Source organism: Acipenser ruthenus, chromosome 5 (assembly GCF_902713425.1).
Source record: "Acipenser ruthenus chromosome 5, fAciRut3.2 maternal haplotype, whole genome shotgun sequence".
In the NCBI taxonomy this organism is placed as follows: domain Eukaryota; kingdom Metazoa; phylum Chordata; class Actinopteri; order Acipenseriformes; family Acipenseridae; genus Acipenser; species Acipenser ruthenus.
In genome coordinates, this window is record NC_081193.1 from 76,813,150 (window position 1) to 76,837,702 (window position 24,553).

At 37.0% G+C, this 24,553-nt stretch overlaps 1 protein-coding gene across 2 annotated transcripts; it reads left to right on the top strand.

The window, feature by feature from the left end:
- The first annotated feature begins 12,561 nt into the window (after positions 1-12,561).
- On the top strand, positions 12,562-23,807 carry LOC117402788 (G-protein coupled receptor family C group 6 member A). Of its 2 annotated transcripts, none has more exons than XM_034004242.3 (6): positions 12,562-12,866; positions 17,614-17,905; positions 18,357-19,211; positions 20,151-20,348; positions 20,796-20,913; positions 21,552-23,807. In XM_034004242.3, exons 1-6 carry the CDS (start codon positions 12,673-12,675, stop codon positions 22,556-22,558), a joined length of 2,664 nt encoding a protein of 887 aa, XP_033860133.1. In that variant the 5' UTR covers positions 12,562-12,672; the 3' UTR covers positions 22,559-23,807. The 2 variants fall into 2 exon arrangements, with proteins under 2 accessions (XP_033860133.1, XP_058880522.1); XM_059024539.1 differs by having other exon boundaries at positions 12,744-12,866; positions 17,694-17,905.
- The last annotated feature ends 746 nt before the right edge of the window (positions 23,808-24,553 follow it).

Sequence of the window (24,553 nt, forward strand, 5' to 3'; positions counted from 1 at the left end):
CAACATAGACCTTGGTCAATAAAATTAATATAAATAATTGCTACGGGTTAGTTATTAAATTAGGACCAAACCTGTCATTTTACTTCATGTTAAAGAAGATAGAGACTCGCACACACTGTTAGAGATGTTGGTTGTGTCAAAGTTCTGTTTTAACAATTTAAATGATGGTGGTATTAAGATCTGCCACCATTTAAATCCCCCCACAGTATAAAGGCTATGGTGGGGTCCTATTACCTGTAACACAGGAAGTGAATATGGAGTGCTGTGGTAGGACACATTGTGCTAGATTCTCAAAACTGTACTCCAGTTTGTCAATAGCGCATTTTTGTTTTCAGAAAGGAAAAACACACCTATTAACGTTACCAAACAATTTAGACACAATTCAATTCAGGGGCTAGCCTTGCAAACAGTCTTAGATGGTTTCTTATTCAATGTTTCAGTAAATAACTTTGAGAATTTAGCCTCTTGACTTCTAAAGCTGAGAGAACACAAAGCCACTTTGTGGCTTGGAACTTGGTTTCAGGGGACTATAGATGTCAGGACACTGCATGGCTCATCTTTAGTCAACACGAAAATAAGGAAGTAAGACAGTGCATTTCTTAGTGTCTTGGGGCAGATTGTTAAAGTCTTTACTTCAATTAACTATGTTTTTGAGAAGAGGTAAATACCTGTTTTCTAAACACCTACAGCCATTTTACTTCTCTGCAAGTTTCCCTGATAGAGCAAGTTTGGCTCTATCATTTGGCTGATATGTCTTGGGAACTGCAACCAGTCACCAGACAGGTTTCTGCTACTGAGTAGCAGATAAAAAAAAAAAAAAAAGATAAATTGCAAAAGCAATGGGAAGACTGCCAAAACAGTTAAGGAAATGTAATTGCTTTGAAAGCTCACACACTTGCCTTTTACAGACATACGTGTAATGGTACATTTGTAATAAATTGTGCTAATAAGAGAAAGCAGTATAAAATGGCTTTTTAAAGGGTTTTGAGTGGACGGGTCAAGCCGGTGACTTTCCAGACTAGGACCAGGCCTCCTGGGGTCAGTGGCATTTTAACAAGTTTGTGATAACTTGACAGCCTGAAGGACGTTCATTAAAAACCTGCTAATCGGTAAGCGGGCTGCAGCGGTGAGGCGATATTCAAGCTGGGCATTGTAAATTGGGGAAAAAAACGGGGTTTAAAATAATTTTAAAAAAATTACAAATTGCGAAAACAATAAATGAATACATAAGAAGACATGGGGGTCTGTTTCTGGTTTAGGGGGCTAAGGAAAGCTAAGGAAACACTGTCTTGTACAACTTGGATTTTTCAAATACCTGCTTACTAAAGAACCTGGTGGGAAAACTTGACAACCCACAAACATTCAGTTCGAGAAAATGTATTCAGTTAGCAGAAGGCAGTATAGGATGGAATTGGAATTGGAATCGCAGGCTTGTCATCATATCCATTGCTTTGACTAGCATGACAAAGCTGTAGTCTAAAAATATATAATCGATAAGCATAAAACACTCTAAAATACATACTAAAAGAAACTTAGCAAAATGCATTGACTTTCAACTAGAAGCCCTTCTCAATTACTTCAAGCAACAGTTTTCTGCAGATTATAAAACAAAATGTTCCATATTGTCTACAGCAGTTCCTTCACCCAGCTACCAATACACAAACAGTAGCTAAGAACATAAGAAAGTTTACAAACGAGCGGAGGTCATTCGGCCCATCTTGCTCATTTGGTTGATAGTAGCTTATTGATCCCAGAATCTCATCAAGCAGCTTCTTGAAGGATCCCAGGGTGTGAGCTTCAACAACATTACTGGGGAGTTGGTTCCAGGCCCTCACAATTCTCTGTGTAAAAAAAGTGCCTCCTATTTTCTGTTCTGAATGCCCCTTTATCTAATCTCCATTTGTGACCCGTGGTCCTTGTTTCTTTTTTCAGGTTGAAAAGTCCCCTGGGTCGACATTGTCAGTACCTTTTAGAATTTTGAATGCTTGAATCAGATCACTGCGTAGTCTTCTTTGTTCAAGACTGAATAGATTCAATTCTTTTAGCCTGTCTTTTAAACCCAGGATAATTCTGGTTGCTCTTCTTTGCACTCTTTCTAGAGCAGCAATATCCTTTTTTTAACAAGGTGACCAGAACTGAACACAATATTCTAGATGAGGTCTTACATTAGTAAAGTTTTAACATTACTTCCCTTGATTTCACTTTTCACAATATATCCGAGTATCTTGTTGGCCTTTTTTATAGCGTCCCCACATTGTCTAGAGTCAACATAAATTCCTAGGTCTTTTTCATAGATTCCTTCTTCAATTTAAGTATCTGCCATATGATATTTATAATGCACATTTTTATTTCCTGCATGCAGTACCTTACACTTTTCTCTATTAAATGTCATTTGCCATGTGTCTGCCCAGTTCTGAATGCTGTCTAGATCATTTTTGAATGACCTTCGCTGTTGCAACAGTGTTTGCCACTCCTCCTATTTTTGTGTCGTCTGCAAATTTAACAAGTTTGCTTACTATACCAGAATCTAAATCATTAATGTATATTAGGAATAGCAGAGGACCTAATACTGATCCCTGGTTACTACTGGTTACACCACTGGTTCCATTTTGAGGGTTCTCAATAGTTTTGTCTTGTTCCATCTGAACAGAAGGAAACGTTACAGGCTGGGCCCTCGCTGCTTCATAGCCGTTGCTTAGGTTAGTTTAACCAGAACACAGTAACTTTTGGTCCTCCTGATCAACATAAAATTGGGCATTTCAAATTTAAAAACATTTTGTATATTTATATATACTGTATATTTAAATCAATAAATATAATGTAAGTTTTCAGACTAATCTCATATATACTCTGGCCGAGGGGTTAACTAGCTGTTAATTATCTTATTACCCCTCGACCACAGTCTGCACGCGTTTAGTAAGGATGCGTGACTGTCAGCTAGTTAAATAATCAGTAGCTGATCAGCCACGCATCCTCACGGGGTTTTTAAAATATAAAAACAACAACAAATACGCAGCGCTTTGAACTGCGCCACAAACAAAAATACAAATAATAATAAATAAATATATAGGGGCGGGACACTCCACCACAAACACAAATAATATAATACACATAGGGGCGGGGTGTACCCCGTCACAGCCCACTATGTTGGACAGATGGTGTGTTTTTGATTAACTCTTATAAAAGTTTACCACAGTTCATCTTTCACTTTTTCCATGGTTATACTTTACAATAGTTTACCATGGGTTGCCATGTTTTTTAATGTTTTACCATGCTTACATTTGTGTTAATAGTCAATAACAATGATTAATTATACCTTGCCACGGTTTTACTATGGGAAACTTTTATAAGGGATTACACATTTTAGTACATTATTGCACCTGAATGTATTAACAGCACCAGGGCTTTCCCTGACATGATACAATCAAACACAAGTTTCACTGAAATCACTGCGTTAAGAATGTCAGTTATGAGCAGGCACCTGCATGGGAATGCATTGTAAACATCTGATGAATTTCAGCATTGAGTAACAGCCTATTGTCATGAACTCTACAGGAAAGTGTTTATTATTTCGGGGAAATACAGATGGGCGTTCATCATTGATTGGAATTGCAGACATTTCTGTTTAGTTAGATATCTTGATGCCAGTTTTAGTCGTAAACACAATTACATTTTATTTGCTGCTTATATCTTCATATATATATATATATATATATATATATATATATATATATATATATATATATATATATATATATATATATATATATATAAACAGCAGTTAACCATAATAATACACACACTGTATATATATATATACTGTATATATATACATACATACATACAGGGTGCAATTTGTCAAATTTCCACGGGGGGGAGTATAAAATAGACAAACAACAAAACATCATGGCAAGCCTTGATCCATCTGTAGTACACAGTTTAAACAGTTAAGAGAGTCACCAAGTTATTTATTTATTATACCGAATCAACTGCTAAAAAATCTTTAGGAATCACACATTTGCCAAATCTGCCATCATGCAGGATAAATGCAGTTATTTTCTTATGGATACGGTCATACTGTTCATGTATATTATCATATAATAGATGTATCCCCCAACTCAACACCACACGACCATCAGTAAAAATAGACATAATGAAGTGTTCTTTACCTTTGTTTAAGTTAGTGATCAGCAGATGTGTCAGCCGCACAAAGAGCACAGTGTGTGGTTTTCACTAACTCTACTGTGCAGAATAAATGATTTTTTTCCTACGGGTAAATATCAAGACTTTCTTCCAATGCATTTGGACGGGGGACATTTGCTAGGAAATTGGGACTATCCCGACCATATAGGGACTGTTGGCATGCATGTACGGTATCAAAAGGCAATAACAAAAACTACCTACGTTACAGCAATCAAAATAATGCTAAAACGCACTCATGACAAGTACTTGCATTGCTGCACATACCCCTCATTGATAACTACACAGAGTGTAACAACAATGAATAGAACATAATACAACATCCGTATTTTAACAGCTTAATCTGCAGGAGTTAATTGTTGTTAATCTTTTAGTGTTCTGTCTTCATTTTTTTTCTTTAGTATAGTATGCACTTCCGATGATTTGAAATACAGCAACTGAATGGCGTTGACGTAGTTGATTTTCATTGGTCAATTTGCCTTGATACGGTGCGTCCAGCACTACTGTTGGATGACAATGACGGGTGAGTGGAATCCGAGCCTGATCCACTTTATACAGCCAAACTTTATGATCTGGCTCCAGTGAAACTAAACTCCATTCCATTCTTTTTTATTTATTTATTTATTTTAAATCATGTTAATACAATGTGCTACTGATCTTATGGTCTGAAGTGCTAAGACCGAGATTTTTTTAAAGTCAGTTTGCATAAAAATGATGCAGCAAACATTTATCATTTTAAATATGTTTAAAATTTTCATGAAGATGCCGCTTATTAACAACCTCTCGGTTCCCAGCAAAAAGTTGTCATTAACCGAAAGTTGCTAATAAGCGAAAAGCCCCTGTTTTCAAGTGTATTTGTATGGAACAATAATATATAGGCCTACTGTACAAATATGGCACTGAAATACATGTGTTTTAAATGTTAACAAATGAACATGAGAAACATGAAATACCCAAACATAGAACTGTTTTCTTCACACATGTGTAAAACAACAAAAAGGGAGTAGGCTTAAATAGTACTACACAACGATGTACTACAGTTGTCCTTAGAGTAAAGCAAACATCAAACATATTTTGTACTTACAATCAGTTCTAAAGAACACAATTTTAAAATAAGAAATTGTCCAACGTTGTCTGCTTTTTACAAGGTACCACCTCCCGCTGTAAATCCACCTCAATTTTGCGTGCAGCTTTGTAGCCAGTTTCAAAGCCAAGATTCTGCCTCAGTCTGTTATAAAAGCTACATGCTACACACAACTTCCAAGTGAAAAAAATATTCTAGAAATTTGTAGAAAATTATTTAAAAATAAAAACTGAAATAGCTTGGTTGGATAAGTGTCCACCCACCTTGTAATAGCAATCCTAAATTAGCTCAGGTGTAACCAATCGTCTTCAAAATCACACACCAAGTTAAGTGTGTTAAATTGTAGTGATTCACAAGATTTCAGGATAAATACAGAAGTTCCTGTAGGTTCCCTCTGCTGGGTAGTGCATTTCAAAGCAAAGACTCAACCATGAGCACCAAGGCACTTTCAAAAGAACTCCGGGACAAAGTTGTTGAAAGGCACAGATCAGGGGATGGGTATAAAAAAATATCAAAGGCCTTGAATGTCCCTTGGAGCACGGTCAAGACGATTATTAAGAAGTGGAAGGTGTATGGCACCACCAAGACCCTGCCTAGATCAGACCGTCCCTCCAAACTGGATGACCGAGCAAGAAGAAGACTGATCAGAGAGGCTACCAAGAGGCCAATTGCAACTTTGCTAGAGCTACAGGCTTTTATGGCCAAGACTGGTCAAAATGTGCATGTAACAACAATATCCTAGCACTCCACAAATCTGGCCTGTATGGTAGTGTGGCAAGAAGAAAGCCATTATTCAAGAAAGCCCACCTTGAATCCCATTTGAAGTATGCAAAAAAACACTCAGGAGATTCTGTTGCCATGTGGCAAAAAGTTTTGTGGTCTGACAAAACTAAAATGGAACTTTTTGGCCTAAATGCAAAACGTTATGTTTGGCCCAACACAGCGCATCACCGAAAGAACACCATCCCTACCGTGAAGCATGGTGGTGGCAGCATCATATTATGGGGATGTTTCTCATCAGCAGGGACTGGGGCACTTGTCAGGATAAAAGGGAAAATGAATGGAGCAAAGTACAGAGAAGTCCTTGAGGAAAACCTGCTGCCCTCTGCAAGAAAGCTGAAACTGGGACAGAAGTTCACCTTTCAGCATGACAATGACCCAAAGCACACAGCCAAAGCTACACTGGAGTGGCTAAGGAACAAAAAGGTAAATGTCCTTGAGTGGCCCAGTCAGAGCCCCGACCTAAATCCAATCGAAAATGTGTGGCATGACTTGAAGATTGCTGTCCATCAACGCTCCCCAAGGAACTTGACAGAGCTTGAACAGTTTTGTAAAGAAGAATGGTCAAATATTGCCAAATCTAGGTGTGCAAAGTTGGTAGAGACCTATCCCAATAGACTCACAGCTGTAATTGCTGCCAAAGGTGCTTCCACCAAGTATTAACTCAGGGAGGTGGACACTTATCCAATTATGATCTTTCAGTTTTGTATTTTTAATATATAATTTTTTTATACTTCCCTTAACAGTGTGGAGTATGGTGTGTAGATAAGTGGAAAAAAATCATCATTTAAATGGATGAAACTCTGAGGCACTGACACAACAAAATGTGAAAAAAGTTCAAGGGGGTGTAGACTTTCTATAGTAATGCATCAGTTATATTAAAACAAAAAAAGTAGGGAAATACGATTTTAGGGTTTAACCTTAACTGCATTCCCTCCCACCCCCTTACAAGCAGTGGAAGGGGCAAGGCAACGCAAGCAATCACAGAAGCCATCATCAATTAAGACGAACAACATACAACTATACAGATAACACAAGAGACATCCATCTGCACTGCATAAGGATGGATATTTACAGAACACATTTGTGTGTCATCTGCCAACATAGTCCTAAAACACTGGAGAATACAGAACATAGTGATATTACAGCACAACGTCTACAGCCCAACTGTGACGATGAGGCCATCCCTCCCATTAAATTGTATTCTATTGCTCATCTAGCATGACACTGAAAAACTCTTGGTTGATCCATGTTGTTGGTGCTGCCCTCTCAAACTGACATGACACAGTACATTCCACTCACCCATGTAAACACTGTTTCATAGCAGTGTACCTCATACACTTCCAGTTTTGCAGGTGACAATATCAATGTGTCATACGTCTGTCACATGGGTGTCCTGTTCTTAAAGTGCTCCCATCCCCCATATCCATGTTACTATGAATGCTAATGCCAGCCCACCACCCCTTCCTCCATTGAACATCTGCAATTCCATACAACAGAAAGTTATGCTAGGACATAGATAGTGGACAATGATGATGGATTGTGAACCTGATGAAGACCTGTTGTGTCGAAACGCGTAGTTCTACTACCGTTTTGTTTGTTTGCTCGGTTTAGTTAAAAACATGTTTTAACTCATAAAACGAAGAAAATCGTTTTTGAAAGACTACAGTAAATATTGTCCTGATTTTGAATGTGCGACCAATTGGTCTTTTGGACTTCAATCTATAAGTCAAGGTTGGTGGATTGATTTGAGAAGTGAGTGTAAACCCAAACAGACTTTCTTTTGTTTTAATATACAATTGCCTTATATGGTCGGCACCTCATTGGGGTTAAGCATTGCATTGCACAGCTGTTCTTTTTTTAAATTATATATATATATATATATATATATATATATATATATATATATATATATATATATATATAATAAGCAAAACATTCTAAACAGATTTAACAAAATTAGATTTAATTAATTAAAATATTTTACAACATGCACTTTGTATGAGAGACCTGACACACAGTAGAAACATACTCTCAACTTTATTAGCAGTAGCCACCAAACACTTGTAAACATACATTTCAATAGTTATCCAGCAGTGTTTCAAAGTACTGGTATACCAGCTATTACAGTCAGTGCCCATGAAGTGTGCACAAAATTGCAGAAGTGGCATTTTAGCCTCAAGCCACCAGTCTAGTTCTCACAGAGAAAAAAAAAAAAAAAAAAAAAGTAGCTGTTTCATGTGGCTTAAACAATTAAAAACAAGGCCCTTTTCACTGACATGACTTAGTGGTGAGGATGTGTGTGTTTGGGGAGCAAATAAAGACTCCTGTTCAGGACTTCCCAGAATAGCAGAGGCTGCCTCAGTGAACTTCAGGAGGGAAGGGCAGAGTGAAGCTGTGGCCTCTAATTGGATCAGGATTTGGGACCCCCTGCTGCTGCTCATCTGCTTCTGTGAAACCTATCAAGGGCTGGGCCTCTGCCTTTGATTGACATGTTGTGAAGACGCTGAGATTGGAGTGTTTCAAATGTAGTTTTCACGTATGTGTGGCGAGTCTTGTCCTGCTCTCACCAGTATCACCATGCTGTTAAATGTAAATGATAATTATTCTAGTATTAAGCCCAGTACTGTATGATATACTAAAGCCTGAAACCCATTAACGATTAGTCACGTGCATTCCTGTGGAATCACCCAGCATTTTTCTCTCTGTGCTGACTGCATGCAACAAAAACATAACTTGAATTATTTTTAGATATGTTTGGTAAGGTAGGATTGTGTGCATGCCATTCAAATTCATCTCATCTTGTCGTAAAGTGAATCTGGTATTTTCAGGGCTGTGACCAATCATTTCATATCCTGATGTAACTTTCACTATTATCTGCTGTATTATTGAATTGTGGTTTGTCACACTTGAGAATTATTGTATTTCTTGTTCTTATTGTATGACTTATATTGTAACACTTGAATGTATTTGTATTTGCTTGCGATTGTAAGTCGCCCTGGATAAGGGCGTCTGCTAAGAAATAAATAATAATAATAATAATAATTTCCCAAACAACCTTATGCCTCACCCCTTTTCAAATATACAGTCGCAGATAAAAGTATCTGGGCAGTTTAAAAAAATGAGAAAAACCACAAAGAAAGTGAGTTTTATAAATTCTAATTATTCTATTAAAATAAGTAAAAAAAATAAAAGTAGAGATTCAGCTTTATAATAAAACAACACATTGTTACATAACACACAGAAAATGAAAAAATAACATGCAAAAACTAATTTCATACTTTGACAAAGGTATTTGGGCAGTCAACATATTTCGTATGAAACCCATTTGTTGCTAATTATTGACAATTATAATGACCAGATGATAATTATAGAATAAATAAATACATAATCATCAAGTGCTGTAAAATAAATTGGAAATTTGTGATTCAGAAAAGATAAACATAAATTGAAGAAACATAAATTGTTAAAACTCACAATGGCAGTGATACAATTAAACAAAAAAGGAGAAACTACCAGAAAGACGGTTTACAGAAAAAACACTGTGTGGGCTATTATTGACAAACACAGGAGAACAGGAACTACTGCAGCAAGCTCCAGGTGTGGAAGACCAAGAATGATTTCTGCAAAACCTGGAAGAAGAATTAATCGAGCAGCCCTGCAAAATCCTCGGATTACTGCAAAAGATTTGACACAAGAATCGAGAGAAGATGGTCAAGAAATTCACGTGCGAACAATTCAAAAATACCTTAAGAAGATGAATATCCACGGGCAAAAACCAAGATGCAAACCTTTGTTAAAAACAATACACAAAAGAAAGCGATTGGAGTTTTCCATTGAATACTTGAAGAAGCTTGATTTCTTCAACCAAATTTTATGGTCAGATGAATCCAAAATTTTCGGTGACTTGACTCGAATCCCGGCCCAGAAGTCTCCCTCGAGTCATAGTCTTTATGATAAAATAAATTATGCAATCAGTTTTGTTTTCAATAAACCCAGCCCTTCTTCTGATGACAACTGACCTCTTAGTATTACAGTACTTTTACGCATTTTAACTACATCGGTGATTTTATGTAGTCAAACAATTGGGATTTTACTGTGCGAAGTATAGGTGGTTAAAGGGTTTATGATGCGATGTGTTCTGTGTGAAATATTTTCACTTTTTTTTTTTAAATGTATTAGTGAACAACCCTTTTTCATCTGAAAATAACACAAATTACTTATTTTGTAACATGAATTATTATGCTAAACTCTTAGCCTTTCAGATACATTTCTTTCTGTAATATTAAGCAAATTAGGTTGAGTTTATTGATTTTGAACTGGAGCGTATGTGCGAGTACGCAATGGTTTTAAAACTCAGATTTCACCACAGTTGCATTACTTGGACTGTTTTCCTTTCTAGCTGCTGTGTTTGAACCCTTTTCGCAAGATCTCTATATGAAATATCAAACTCTTATGCCACAAAATTAAGGTATTTGAAAAAAACTATCAGGGAGTTTCACTGTTGAGAAAAGGTGAAAAACACCCAGGCTGCCATCAGTAAAATTGTAAATAAATGGTTCAATGCATTCTTTTGTTTTGTGGTATCCATTACTGTACATCCAACCCAATTGAGCATAGGTAAAAGGGCCCCTGTATGGTCAATAACAAAATCTGCTTATAAATAGGCCAAGGAATTCACTGAAATAGAAAGACAAAACACAAGACAGAAACTGTGGACCTTTAATGGTGAACATCAGTGGGGCAAGTATGACCACATTATTGTGCATCTAAATTTTGTATTTTTAATTGAAATGTTCTTTTCTTTTTACTTGTAGATTGCTAATCTCCTATAAAATGAATCTGATTAAATCAAACTGTCTCAAACTGTCAGAACTAATGACTCGAATTGACTCGAGCCAGATAGGCATGACTCGAATTGACTCGACTCGAGTTTGGCATGTCAAAGACTCGACTCGACTCAACTTGAGTATTAACCCTGTGTGACTCGACTTGACTGGAGTCACAAAAATTGGAACTCGATTACAACTCTGCAAGAAAGTAACAATATGTTTGGAAGAAGAGAGGAGAAGAATTTAAAGAAAAGTTCATCATGCCCAGTGTTAAACATGGTGGGGGTTGTGTGATGGTATGGGCTTGTTTGTCTTCCTTAGGCACTGGTGAATTAGTATTGTAGAAGGATCAATTAATGCTACAAAATATCAATACATTTTGCACTCTCATTTGTTACACAGTGCTAGAAGGCTTATTAGATGGAAGTTTGTATTCCAGCAGGATAAGCATTCTGTGAAGTAAACAAAAGAATTTCTGAAAAAAAGGAAGATTGCAGTTATGGATTGGCCATCTCAGTCCCCAGAGATGTTGTGGATTGACTTGAAGGCTGCTGTTGCAAAAAGGAACCCAAAGTCGATCGCAGAACTCAAATCTGTATGTGATGAAGAATGGGCAAAAATATCTCCAGAAAGTTGCCAGGAACTGGTTTCAAAATACAAAAAAAGACTGCAAGCTTTAAAGGAAAAAAAGGGTGGGCACACAAAATATTAATGTAAGGGTGCCCAAATACTTTTGTCAACATATGAAATTAGTTTTTGCATGTTATTTTTCATTTAATGCATGTTATGTAATAATTTATTGTTTATTATAAAGCTGAATCTCTGGTTTAATTTATATCTTTCAATGGAACTACTAGAAATGATAGAAAAACCATAAAGAAAGTGATTTCTAATTTTTATCTGTATATTCAGTTCGCCAAATATGTTAAATGAATGACTTTTAAAGTAATATATGCTTGAATATTTGTGAGGGTGTGACACTCAATGGTCCATTTAATTACTACTGTAATTAAATAAAGCAGTTTACCACAGTGAAACATTGAACATAAAACCAGCACATCACTATATTTGTTAATTGGAATATAACTTCCTGAAAAGACTTTCCTAATGAGGTTGTATTGAAAAATGAAAATAGTATTTTGGAGCAAAGCTCTGAAAAGTGGAGCAGTGCAAAATTAGTGTAGTGTAAAGCAGCATAGGGGCAGCAGTGTGGAGTAGTGGTTAGGGCTCTGGACTCTTGACCGGAGGGTCGTGGGTTCAATCCTAGCTGAGGGACAATGCTGCTGTACTCTTGAGCAAGGTACTTTACCTAGATTGCTCCAGTAAAAACCCAACTGTATAAATGGGTAATTGTATGTAAAAATAATGTGATAGCTTGTAACAATTGTCAGTCGTCCTGGATAAGGGCATCAGCTAAGAAATAAATAATAATAGCAAAGGCACTGAAGTATGGTAATGAGATGAGACACGTAAAAGCTGTACAGCTGCCCGTGCAAAGAAAACTGACTCTTCTTTGTAGTTATGATGCTTACTGTCTTTGTTTACAGGAACTGTCAGTTTTATCCATGATACAGAAAAGATTTACAGCAATGAGGAAGCACATACCGAATAGAATCAGGTTGTACTTGTTTGCATTACAGTATGTAATGTATATAAGATCAGGGGATTAATACAGCATTCAGTGATTGTTTGCACTCAAGACAAGTCACAGATACTGTAGACTGAGTATTCAGGCAGCTTTTCATTGGGATATTCGTATAATACCAGAAGGACACAATGTGTTCTCAGCTTCACATGCTAGTGCTTGGCTGTGCTTTATTGGTGAACTTGGTTACCTCGTGTGACTACCCCATAGACGTGTGCGGGGCATTTGCCCCTGGCGATGTCATTATTGGAGGGCTCTATCCTTGCCATTCAAATGTGGGAAATATAGGTAACCGCACTCAGCCTGACAACTTCCAGTGTTCTGAGTAAGTATTGCTTTTTTTGTTTCAGTTCCTTGTCTCCAGGACTATGACAGGGTGGGAGACACTTATTTACACAGAATGGTAAGGGTTTGGAATGGGTTGACTAGACATGTTGTTGACGCCAGGGGTGAAATTCTCAACAAAAAAGTGCAGGTACTCATATGCACAGCCGGATGTAAACATTATGAAAATTGAGCCAATAAACAAAGAAGCTGAAAATACTGAAAGCTTTGTACTCTTTGCATGTACGGTAATATAACACTTAGAGTAAGTGCGGGGTTCTGAAAAATATAGCTACACGTCCCCACGTGTTGCTGCAACTGTTTAAATAATATATCTATTTTTTTGTTTTCATTGTTAACATCCTGACAACATTTTACATCCTGACAAATTTTCACAATGCCCACTCTAGTGCACTAATAGTGTAATGATTATTGCCCACATTGTCAAACAGGTAACACAGCAATAACAATCCATGATGTGGTATGGAGCAGAAATAAGTGTAAAAAGTTGTCAAGATGTTAACAATGAAAATAACAAATCACATGTATGTTATTTAAACAGTTGTAGCAACACGTGGGGACGTTAACACTATATTTTTTCAGAAACCTTGCTACTTACTCTTTGCAAGTTAAACCTTAAAAGGTAAGTATTAAGAAATATTACACTATGCAGTAACTGCTGTAGAGAGGGAGTTTTGTTTCAAGATATCCTTCAAAAAGCTAACGTTTTTAATGTAAAACACTACTATTAATCTCCCTGGTATTCTCTGAAATCATCTCGATACTTTCCAGACCCTGGGTACTCACCTACAACAGGACCTGGCCATGCTACAATAATAGCCTCGGATTAGAACACATATCCCTGTTATTTTTTTTTTTTTTACTTATTAGCCTACTTATCCTACACGATATATTATGTGCTCTTAACTGTTGCGTTTCTGTCTAGATTGATTATCTACTTATTATTATGTATTTTAGTAAGTACGATTGTGGGCTATACGTTTGATGTAAAGTGTGGGGGGAGTCTGACAACATTACAATACATTTAGGCAAAATCCACATCAGTGATCTCGATCACATTAGGTATTGGTTTGTATACAATAATTTCCCTGGCAATATCTCTTGAAAACAAGCCCTGACAGCCCCATATTGCACTTTTTAACTATTAGACGAAATGTTTACATTTTTATTTACAACAAAGGCAAAACATAATACATGTTTCTGTTGACTTTATAAGCATTTGGGCGACACAGTATAGGTTCCCTTCATTGTAAATAAAAACGCGATTTGGTATAATTTAATGATAATGCTATTAATAATAAACGAATCATGATTATAGCAGCAGTTTTTTATTCTGGAAATATTTCGTCTAATAGTTAAAAGGTATGTGGGGCTGTCAGGTCTTGTTTTCAGAAAACGGACATTATACAAACCAAATACCGTGTGTGTATGTATGTAGGTACATGGGCGTCCGCAGAATTAACATGGTTTTATATCGCATAATAATTATTACACTTCTAAGACTTATTTACATTTGCAACTCACATTTAAGTTGGCATAGGTCCGGATGGCAGCAGAGATCCTTATCATTTTCAGGTTGTGTTTACACTTGTCTATCGTTCTTTAATTTCAGAGCACAGACTGTGCTGCACAGTAAGGGGAATTTAAGAATACACTTTGTCTCCACATCAATAAAATTATTTTAACCACACAGGAAGGTGTAGGAATAAAAGTTGAAGAGAGCAGTCATGAAGTGAGCTTAATTAACAATACATAAAACAATAAATATCCTCTGCAAAGAAAGCAACCACAACCAAGCAGAGCAGGAAGTGTAATCTTGAAAACAAAAACTGCCACCTACTGACATATTGCAGTAACGAAGTGCATGTTAAAACACACTGCTCCAACCTAACTGAACTATTTAAAACAAACAAACAAACACAAAAAACGGCATGATACTATGAAGTCATTATGCATAAGTTTGTGTGGCTCCAGGTACAGCATTACAATCTTATAAATGGCCAGCAGCAAGCTATTTAATTAATTTAAACGTAAGCATAACTTAGTGAGTTGGGTAACAAGTATAAAAAGGATTTTATTGTAGAAGACATGAAAACAAGTTTCCTGCTTAAACATGTTATTTATAATGAATAACTACATTAGCAGTATATAATAATATTATTTATGTATTTATTTATTTGTTTATTTAGCAGAGATCTTTAACAAGGCAACTTCCAGAGGCTAAGCTGTGAACTATGCAACAACAATCACTGCTGCAGGGTCACTTAAATAGGACCTCGGTTTCACACCTCATCCTAAAGACAGAGCACAGGGAGGTTAAGTGACTTGCTCAAGGTCACACAGTCAGTCAGTGGCTTAGCTGGGATTTAAAGCCAGGAACCTCTTGGTTCCAAACCTTTTCTTTAACCACCGGAGCACACAGCCTCCACAGAATATAACTATGAACAGAAAATAATTTAAAACATTTAAGTGGTCTGCACCATCACACATAAAACAAAGGAAGAAAAAGATAATCACATTTAGGCATTCACATTGTAAGAAATTTGATTAAATACACCGCTTCAAGAAAATGCATTTAAAATAAGATGATTTAAATGTAATGCACCAAAAATAACTTTGGTAAAGAAAGAACATTAATACAAATGTATTTATCTTTGCATATGTTGCCCTTTGTGAAATGGTTTAAGTTGCTTGCAGACCCATAGAAGAATAAACACAAGTACAAAATAGCTTCTCTTCTTAATGTACGATTTCATAATAGTTTTGTAAATGCACTTTAGATAGAGCAATCAAATTTTCAAGAAAAACACCATCAGTATTCACAAAAATCCTACTTTCTTGTATAATTTAAAATAAACAAATAAATAAAAAGTACTATCTGCTGTAAAATTTAAAAGATGTATTTAATTATTTCACATCGAGAATAAAATCTGTGCTTTGTAAACTGGGAAATGTAAGACGTTTCTACACCAAACTTCCTGAAAAGCTGTGTGCTGTGAACTGTGAGAGCTTGCATCGTTTAAGACTCCCGCAGAACTACAGTAGCCTGACGTTTCCCCATTTTACATTTACAGAAATTAACTATAAATGCAGTGTTTTCTTAAACACCATTGGGTTTGCATCAGCAGTGCTTCCATCATAGCATTAGCATCAGTTATAAAGAAAGAGGCAGAGAAAGCACGCTTAACACTAGAACCACAGCAGTTATACTCATACCTAAAACCGCCACCAGCAGTCATTATGACGGTTACATTCTAAACAACATCAATATTAAAATGAAAGACAAACTCTCGGATACAACTCAAAAGTTTTATTCAAGCACATCATATCAAACATCTGCACAGTCGAAACGCTGTGTTTAAATGAACAATTAAACATAAAAGGGTTTATTTTCTAATTTACCACATATAAAGCACTACTTCAAAAAAATGAAAAACTAATAAAATAAACATTTCAAAAGAAGCTAGTGTGTAAACAGGTATATGTACATACAAAACTGTAAAAACAAAAGTCATTTTTTAATTTAAAACATAAGTAACATATGTTTTCTCTTGTGTGTGTGTGTCACTCGGTGCAGCACAGAATCCAGGTCAAGCTGCTGCAGCCTGCTGCTTTGCAGTTTTCTGATTGAAATGTTTCTGCCGAAGCGCTGTGGCTAGCTTCAAGATGAAATCTCACCTACATATTTTCTACAGTGCATTCCTTGTACAAAATGATAGAATTGATCAAAATGACTGCTCTGGTGGTTCTAGGTGGAGAGGATTATAACTTGCAATCCTGCCTTTCAAACACCATCAGGGTATTTAATACATGTATTTAGGAAAAGTCAAGAATGGATAACCGTGTATCTTTTACACACGCAGAGTAATTTACATTTTAAAATTGAAAACCGTCAAAATGACTGCCGTGGTGATTCTAGTGTTAAATGCTAATGCACATTTTTAATTCATAAATAAACAAAAATAAAACAGTACAAACACTTAACTAAACACATGTACATTAAGAAAATAATTATATATTATTTGTCTCTGTAGAGCGGTTCCCAGAATGCCTTGATACACATATCTTAAATGGACTGTATTTCACATGCCCCAGAAAACAGCTATATTTGACAAATTCCGTCATATTCATTGTTTTGAAGGTTTAAAAGAAAAAAGTTAAATATTAATCAGGAGACTAAATTAAACATTTCATAACAGTAAACTTAATGAAGAACTATCTTTTTCTTTCCATTTTTTTAAAAGGATTAGTAGTCACTATCAGCACATTATTTTGACAAAGTTATTGATAAATCATAAAAATCCATAGGTGGATGAGACGGACCGTATGGAACGCTGGACTAGTTGGGTGAAAAGCAGATAAAATAAGTCACAGTACCCAGTACTGGCATTAAATTAAGTACTGGTGAGTACTGGCAAAATTTCACCCCTGGTTGATGCTGAATCATTGGGATCCTTTTTAGGATCGAAATTTAGAAACCTAAATCAGCTACTAGGAACAGGATGAACTTTTAAGCACAGTGCAGATACCAGGACCAGAAGATAGGAGACAGTTCTTGTGCAGAGAGCGGTGAAGGTATAGAATGGGTTTCCTAGTTATCTTGTTGATGCTGAATCATTATGATCCTTGAAGAACCAACTCAACATAGTTTTGAGATTAATCAGTTACTGGAGGGGCACTGAAAGGCTAAATGTCTGTCTTATGTTCTAATGTTCTGCTCCTTTTAGATTTGGAATCCGGGCATTTGTTAGGATGCTTGCTATGATCCATACCATTGAGACCATCAACGAGTCTAATCTGTTGCCAGGAATCAAGCTGGGGTACATGATCTGTGACACATGTGCTGACGCCACCAAAGCCATTCAGTCCACCGAACTGCTCCTTTCCAATAATGGCAGCAAAGAGGTGAAATGCAGCTACACCCGCAGCGTGCCAACGGTTAAGGCAGTGATAGGAGCTCAGTACTCAGAAGTGTCGATAGCAGTTGCAAAACTCTTCAATCTGCATTTGATCCCACAGGTAAGAACAATAAAACCTTTTTTTTTTTTTTTTTTAGTATTTCAGAATATTTACACCCGCAACCACAGAATTCGCTACTGGTCCTACTGGATGCGGATTCATGTTTCAATTCACCACAAATACACAGAACAGTCAGGTTTATATTAACAGTTTAATAATCTTGTTGTATAACTTATTACCACATGAGAGAAATTATTTATTTATTTTTTTTATTTCACACATAAAATCAGAAAGCTGGAAAATGTTTCTCCTTATACATTTTGCAATTTTCCCATGCTTTCCCCGTGATTATACGATGCATCTAACATAGTTTAGAATAGTTTCCCATGTTTTAAAAATGCTTTGCCATACCTCTGAGGGCTTTACAATACATACCTATGCTTTCACCATGCTTTGTTACACCACTCTGTTTTCATTATTTTAAACATTTACAAGGTTTTCTTTCTTACAGATAAGCCCAACGTCATCTGCTTCAATTCTTAGTGACAAAGTAAGATATCCTTCTTTTTTACGCACCATTCCCAGTGACGTTCACCAGACTAAAGCTCTAGCTGAACTTGTCGCCAGATTCAAGTGGAATTGGGTCGGAGTGATCGCCAACGATGATGATTATGGAAAGTCTGCTTTGCAAAGCTTTGTGGCTAACGCAGAGCAGCTGGGTATATGCATTGCCTTTCAAGAACTTATTCCAGCGTACATCGGCCACGGAGACATCATTAACAATATCAAGACTGTCGCTAATAAAATCCAAAATTCTAGTGCAAATGTTATCGTTGCATTCCTGAAAAGTGAACTGATCATCAAACTGTTCACAGAACTGCTGGAACGCAACGTCTCTAAGACATGGATCGCCAGCGACAGTTGGTCCGCTGCCAGAGATGTGGCCTCAATGCACAATATCGACAAAGTGGGCAATATCTTCGGAGTTAGTTTTAAATTAGGACATATACCGGGTTTTGAAGAGTACTTAAAAAACCTGCGACCAGGACCCACAGCGACAAATAAATTTATTGAAGAATACAAAAGACTCCGCTTTGAATGTACAGAGGAATTTGTCAATTACACAAAATGTGTGTCTGCATCTTCGGAAGGAGCTTGCAACCTCACAGAGTCGCTGAAGCTGAAGTCCCCCATGGCTTGTAATTACACAGATCCATCCTCAGCCAATGATGACCTTCTGTTTGAAAACATTGACGTGACATACAGTTCACACATAGCAGTGAGGGTGGTAGCACATGCTTTGAGGAACCTTCTAAAGTGCAACGATACTGCTTGTGAAAGACATGTTGATTTCCCCCCGTGGCAGGTAAATACTGTCAAATTTCTAATATAATTCAGACTGGTGAATTAGTCACTTTGAGACCGAAAGAAAAGCCTAACCTTATGATCATGTGAACTAAGCTTGTTATGCTACCAAATATTGCCACCAGTTTTGTGTATTGTTCTATGAAAAGGCAAACAGAATGCTTGGGTTTATAGCCAAGTGTTAAGTACAAATCCAAGGAGGTTATGAATCGGTTGTAGAATGCATTGATGAGACCGCACTTAGAGTGCTGTGTCCAATTCTGGTCACCACAGTACCAAAGGGACATTGTGGCCCTGGACAGAGTCCAACAGAGAGCAACCAGACTAATCCCAGGGTTTAAAGGACGGAACTACAAAGGCTGAATGTATGGAGTGAATTAGTTGTCAAAAATACTTAAAAAAAGTTGTACCTTAATTTGTACTTAAAGGACAGAGTTATGCTGAAAGAACTGAATCTATTTAGCCTAGAACAAAGAAGAACTAGGTGGGACACAACTGATGTATTTCAGAAGATATGCTGAAAGATTTGAATCTATTTAGCCTAGAACAAAGAAGAACTAGGTGGGACATAACTGATCTATTTAAAATCTTAAAAGGAGTTGACACAGTTAACCCTAACCAATACTTTAAGAGCAGTACAGAAACCAGGACCAGAGGACACAGTTGGAAATTAAGTGGAGATAGACTTAGGACAGAGGGAAGGAGACACTTTTCACACAGAGTGATGAGGGTATAGAATTGGCTACATAGTCAAGTAGTTGAGGCAGAATCACTTGGATAATTCAAGACCCAACTTGACAAAGTTGTGAGTTCAATCAGCTACTAGGAACTGGACAAGTTTAGATGAGCTAAATGGGCTCCTCTCATTCGTAAATGTTCTGTAATTATGTTCTTTCTTCATCAATGGACCCAGAATCAACAAATTCCCTATTTTTTGCAGCTCCTGAAGGAAATTAAAGAGGTCAACTTTTCCCAAGATGATGGCCCGTTTTATTTCGATAAGAATGGCGACTCTGCCAATGGTTATGATTTTATCTACTGGGTGACGGGCAATGGCCATAGCAAGTTCAAAGTTGTCGGGATATACAAACTAAATAAACCCGGTGTGGAGGTTGATGAATCACTTATCACTGGAGTGGTAAGTTTAATACATTGTATGTACATTCAGAGTTGAGTTCACATTCATATAGATAGAGAGTAGGCGGGGCTTGGCAGACTTGAAAGGTCACACTGTCACATGAGTTGAATGGAATGAGGAAGGTTGTTCTGTCTTGGCACTTCGGATTCTCCAGACAAACCCAAAGCAGCTCAAAGCCAGGTAAAGGCAGATTTAGAGAAACATGACAATAACTCAGTATGGGAGCAACAGACCCCTGAACTGCTGAGAATGACTGCAAACACCATAATATACTGTAGTAAGGGAAATGTAAATAAACAATACAAATGCCATTTGAATCTACTTACTCTTTAAATATTAAATACACAGGCTTATGTTTTTTGTTAAAATTGTTTAAAAAACAATTCCGAAACATTAATTGCACTAAACATTACCTGTAGTTTTATTTATTTTCAATTCTCTCTGTAGATTCCAGAGTCCAAATGTTCAGAGTCCTGTAAACCAGGCACAATAAAGAAGGTCTCAAACATCTCCTGTTGCTACAGTTGCATAGATTGTTCGGAGGGAACCTACTCCGATAAGTGGGGTGAGTATTTCATGTACAGCACAGCTTCAAATATTGAAAATGGTTTAATCTACTTCTGGTGTGTAGAGATGGAGGATGGACACGAACCGATGACCACATCCTGCTTTGTAAAACTGAGATGTCTAAAGCACCCCAGTGACCTTAACAGAGCTATCAGAAATGTCAAATCTCAAAGTACATCAGTAATTATTAACTTGTCCCCCTGCAACACTCTAGTGATGTTTCCTACGGATGGATTTCTTAGCTCCAGAGTGTTGCAGGGGGACAGGTCATGGTTACACTCTGGTGTAACAGCTACATTTATAGAGACGAGACATACTGAGGCGACAGAAGCGTTTATAACTTAGTCACCAAGATGACTGGAACAGAAAGTGATATACAAAATTTATTTAAATCACAAGAAGAATATATTAAGATTATTAAGATATTTCATACAGTAGCAGAAGTGAGTTGCTCTTTAATCACTGCACAGAGACTTATTTGCACCAGCTATAGACCTTTTCTCCTCATCTGAAATGTGTCATAACCCATAACACAGTCCTTAACATATACAGTATACATGTTGTTTTAGTTTAGCAGAGTTTATACATGCGTGTAACATACCTTATGTTCTTCCTTGTTTCTTTTCTTCTCTGTAGACATGGTAGACTGTCTATCCTGCTCTGGAAAGACCTGGTCTCAGAAAGGAGCAACGCAGTGCCGAAACAAGACAGAAATGTATTTACACTGGGATGAAGGCTATGCAATTGTCCTAGTTACTTTCGGCAGCCTTGGGATTGTATTGCTTTTCATCATAGCTGTGATTTACACAGTGAACCTAAAAACACCGGCAGTAAAAGCTGCAGGCGGCAACTTGTGTTACCTCATTGTCGGTTCTCTGATGCTCAGCTTCTGCAGCATCGGGCTCTTTATTGGAAAGCCCAATCAATACACCTGCCAGATACGACAGCCTCTGTATGGCATCAGCTTCACCATCTGTGTCTCCTGTATCCTGGTGAAATCCTTTAGGACCATTCTGGCATTTAAACGCTATTCCCAGGTTCAGGCCAAACTAAAGAAAATATACAAGCCTTTCCTAATTATATTGTTTTGCGCTGTAATGCAAGGGGTTATCTGCACCATGTGGTTAATCTTTGATTCTCCGCAGGTTGAAGAGAGATCAACTAACCAGACCATGGAGGTTTTGATTCAGTGTAGCGAGGGTTCGAATGTGGGATTCGGGATCATGCTGAGCTATATAGGCCTGCTGGCCTTCATCTGCTTTGTGTTAGCTTTCAAAGGCAGGAAGATCCCTCACACTTATAATGAGACTGGGTACATTATATTCAGCATGCTGGTCTACCTGTTTGTATGGGTTTGCTTCATTCCGATCTACGTTAACAAAAGCGAACAGCGGTCTGCGGTTCAGGCATCTGCAATTTTGGCCTCGGATTACGGGATCATTTGCTGCCACCTCATCCCTAAATGTTACATCATGCTGTTCAAGAAAGAGGCAAACAACGAACAAAGATACATGGACAAGCTTCGGCAGTCAACGGGGTCCGTGTTTTCAGTGGAATCAGCCATGGCCACAGCTAAGATTTTACTTGGGGACAGAGGACAGAGGTGCAATGATACTCTCAGGAAAAGACGCGGTAGCTGGTAGCTTGGATTGACAGGTCAGGCCTCAGAGGTCTTTCTCACCTCTCATTTACAGGGTTTTCCCAGTATTGGTATTGGGAATTTAACATCCATATTTTTATATTTTTATATCAGTATTTTGTACTAATCAGCGTATTTAAATAGACAGTATTTCATTTATTTGCGTCACCCCAGAACCTTTAGAAAAAATGCTCGTTATTTCTCTTTGTATTCCAGATATTGTTGTTTATTCCAACAATCAGGGAAATCAACAGAATGAATACTAGCGGGGGAGTTTCTTGGCTCTTGTCCAGCTATTGAAGATCCTGGCTGATGAGAAGTCTGCTAATTTAGTTCTGGCTTGGTACGGACTTCTTTTTGTAGGTCTGATGTTTTTGTGTTGTCCAGCACACTAAAGTCAACGCGTATGGTGTTTTGCAGCAATATAACATTTATATAATTTTTTCCCCCTAGATTTCTTTTTCTTAACGCCCCACTTTAACCCCTGACAAGAAACCTTTCTCTTGAAAACACGCTTCTAGGTTGCAAACGCTAATGTTATAGAGAAATTTGTGGAGACACTATGACCAATTTCCTTAACAGCAATCTTTAAATTAAACATTAGTTGAAGATTTGTGAATCGATTTTTAAGATGGCAATAAAAACTGTGTAATATCATACTTGCCATCATTTGGAAACTGTTCAGCAGGACGCTGATCATATACATTATCATATAATAGATGTACCCCCCAATTCAACACCACACGACCATCATGATAGTAAAAGCAGACCTAATGAAGCGTTCTTACCTTTGTATAAGTTAGTGATAAGTTAGCAGATGTGTCAGCCAAGAGCACAGCGTGTGGTTTTCACTAACTCTACTGTGCAGAATAAATTATTTTTTTTCTATGGGTAAATATCGGGACTTTCTTCCTATGCATTGGGATGCGGCACATTTGCTAGGAGATCAGGACTGCCCCAACCATATAGGGACTGTTGGCATGTTTGTAATATGACCTCTGTATGTCATTGTAATATAACTCAGCATTTTTTATTATATTGTCTAATATCAATCTGTTTTTGTTTACAATTGTATTGTTATTGTTATTATTATTATTACTATTATTATAAAATAAATTAGACTGGTGGTGATGTAGGGTTTATGTTAAAATATTCATTGCTATCATTAAGATGACAATTAAAAAAAAAAACATTTTTCATACTGTATTGCACATTTTACATATTAAAAAAGTTTATAACAATGTGATGTGTAGGTTCATATTTTATTTGTGTAAATCTTGTTCGTATACATATATGTTAAAAACAAATGAAGTGTAAATTTGAACAATGAATTTAGTTCAGGACAGGCCACTCTTGTAAAAGCGGTAGTTAATGATTTATCTAGCACAATAAAAAATAAATAACAAAGTAACATTTAAGAGTTGCATTGAAACAACAAATAGATTCTCCCCCACCAAAAAAAAAAAAATTCCATGCAGCCAAACATTTTGGAAGAAGCAAGTGGAAAATACTTTACCGGTTGTTAACAACAACAAAAAAATGAGATTGACCTTCTTCCCCTCGCGCGCGATGCCTATCTGACTGTTAGTGCGCTCACCCGTTGCACGCACCTTCACCGTGCGTCTCGTTCCTGCGCACACACACTTCAGTGCATCAAGGGGACGGCGGCGTATGCCGGCTGGGGTTTCAGTTAATGTATTTATTTTTACATGTGTCATGTTTTCAAATACGTGTCTACATTGAGCCTAGCTGATACGTGGCAGCAACGAGTCTCGAGAAGCAGGTACTTGTTTGAAAGTACATCTAGCACTTGTTCTACCAATACCTTTGTTGCAAAGTTTATTTTGTATTGAAAAGACCGGTTTGTTTAAACAAACCACAGTAAGTATCGACACCAACATTACACAAGCGTGTGTTTTTTTTTTATCATGCAAAATTGTAAAGTGGGTTATAATATATCATTCTGTGCTTTAATTTCACATTAAAGCTATTGTCCAGT

What these genes read in the sequence shown, in the direction of transcription:
- LOC117402788 (XM_034004242.3), top strand. Translation starts at nt 12,673, where the DNA reads ATGTGTTCTCAGCTTCACATGCTAGTGCTTGGCTGTGCTTTATTGGTG. An exon ending in TTGATTTCCCCCCGTGGCAG is followed by an intron (nt 19,212 to 20,150) that starts GTAAATACTGTC and finishes TATTTTTTGCAG; the next exon opens with CTCCTGAAGGAAATTAAAGA. An exon ending in AATCACTTATCACTGGAGTG is followed by an intron (nt 20,349 to 20,795) that starts GTAAGTTTAATA and finishes TTCTCTCTGTAG; the next exon opens with ATTCCAGAGTCCAAATGTTC.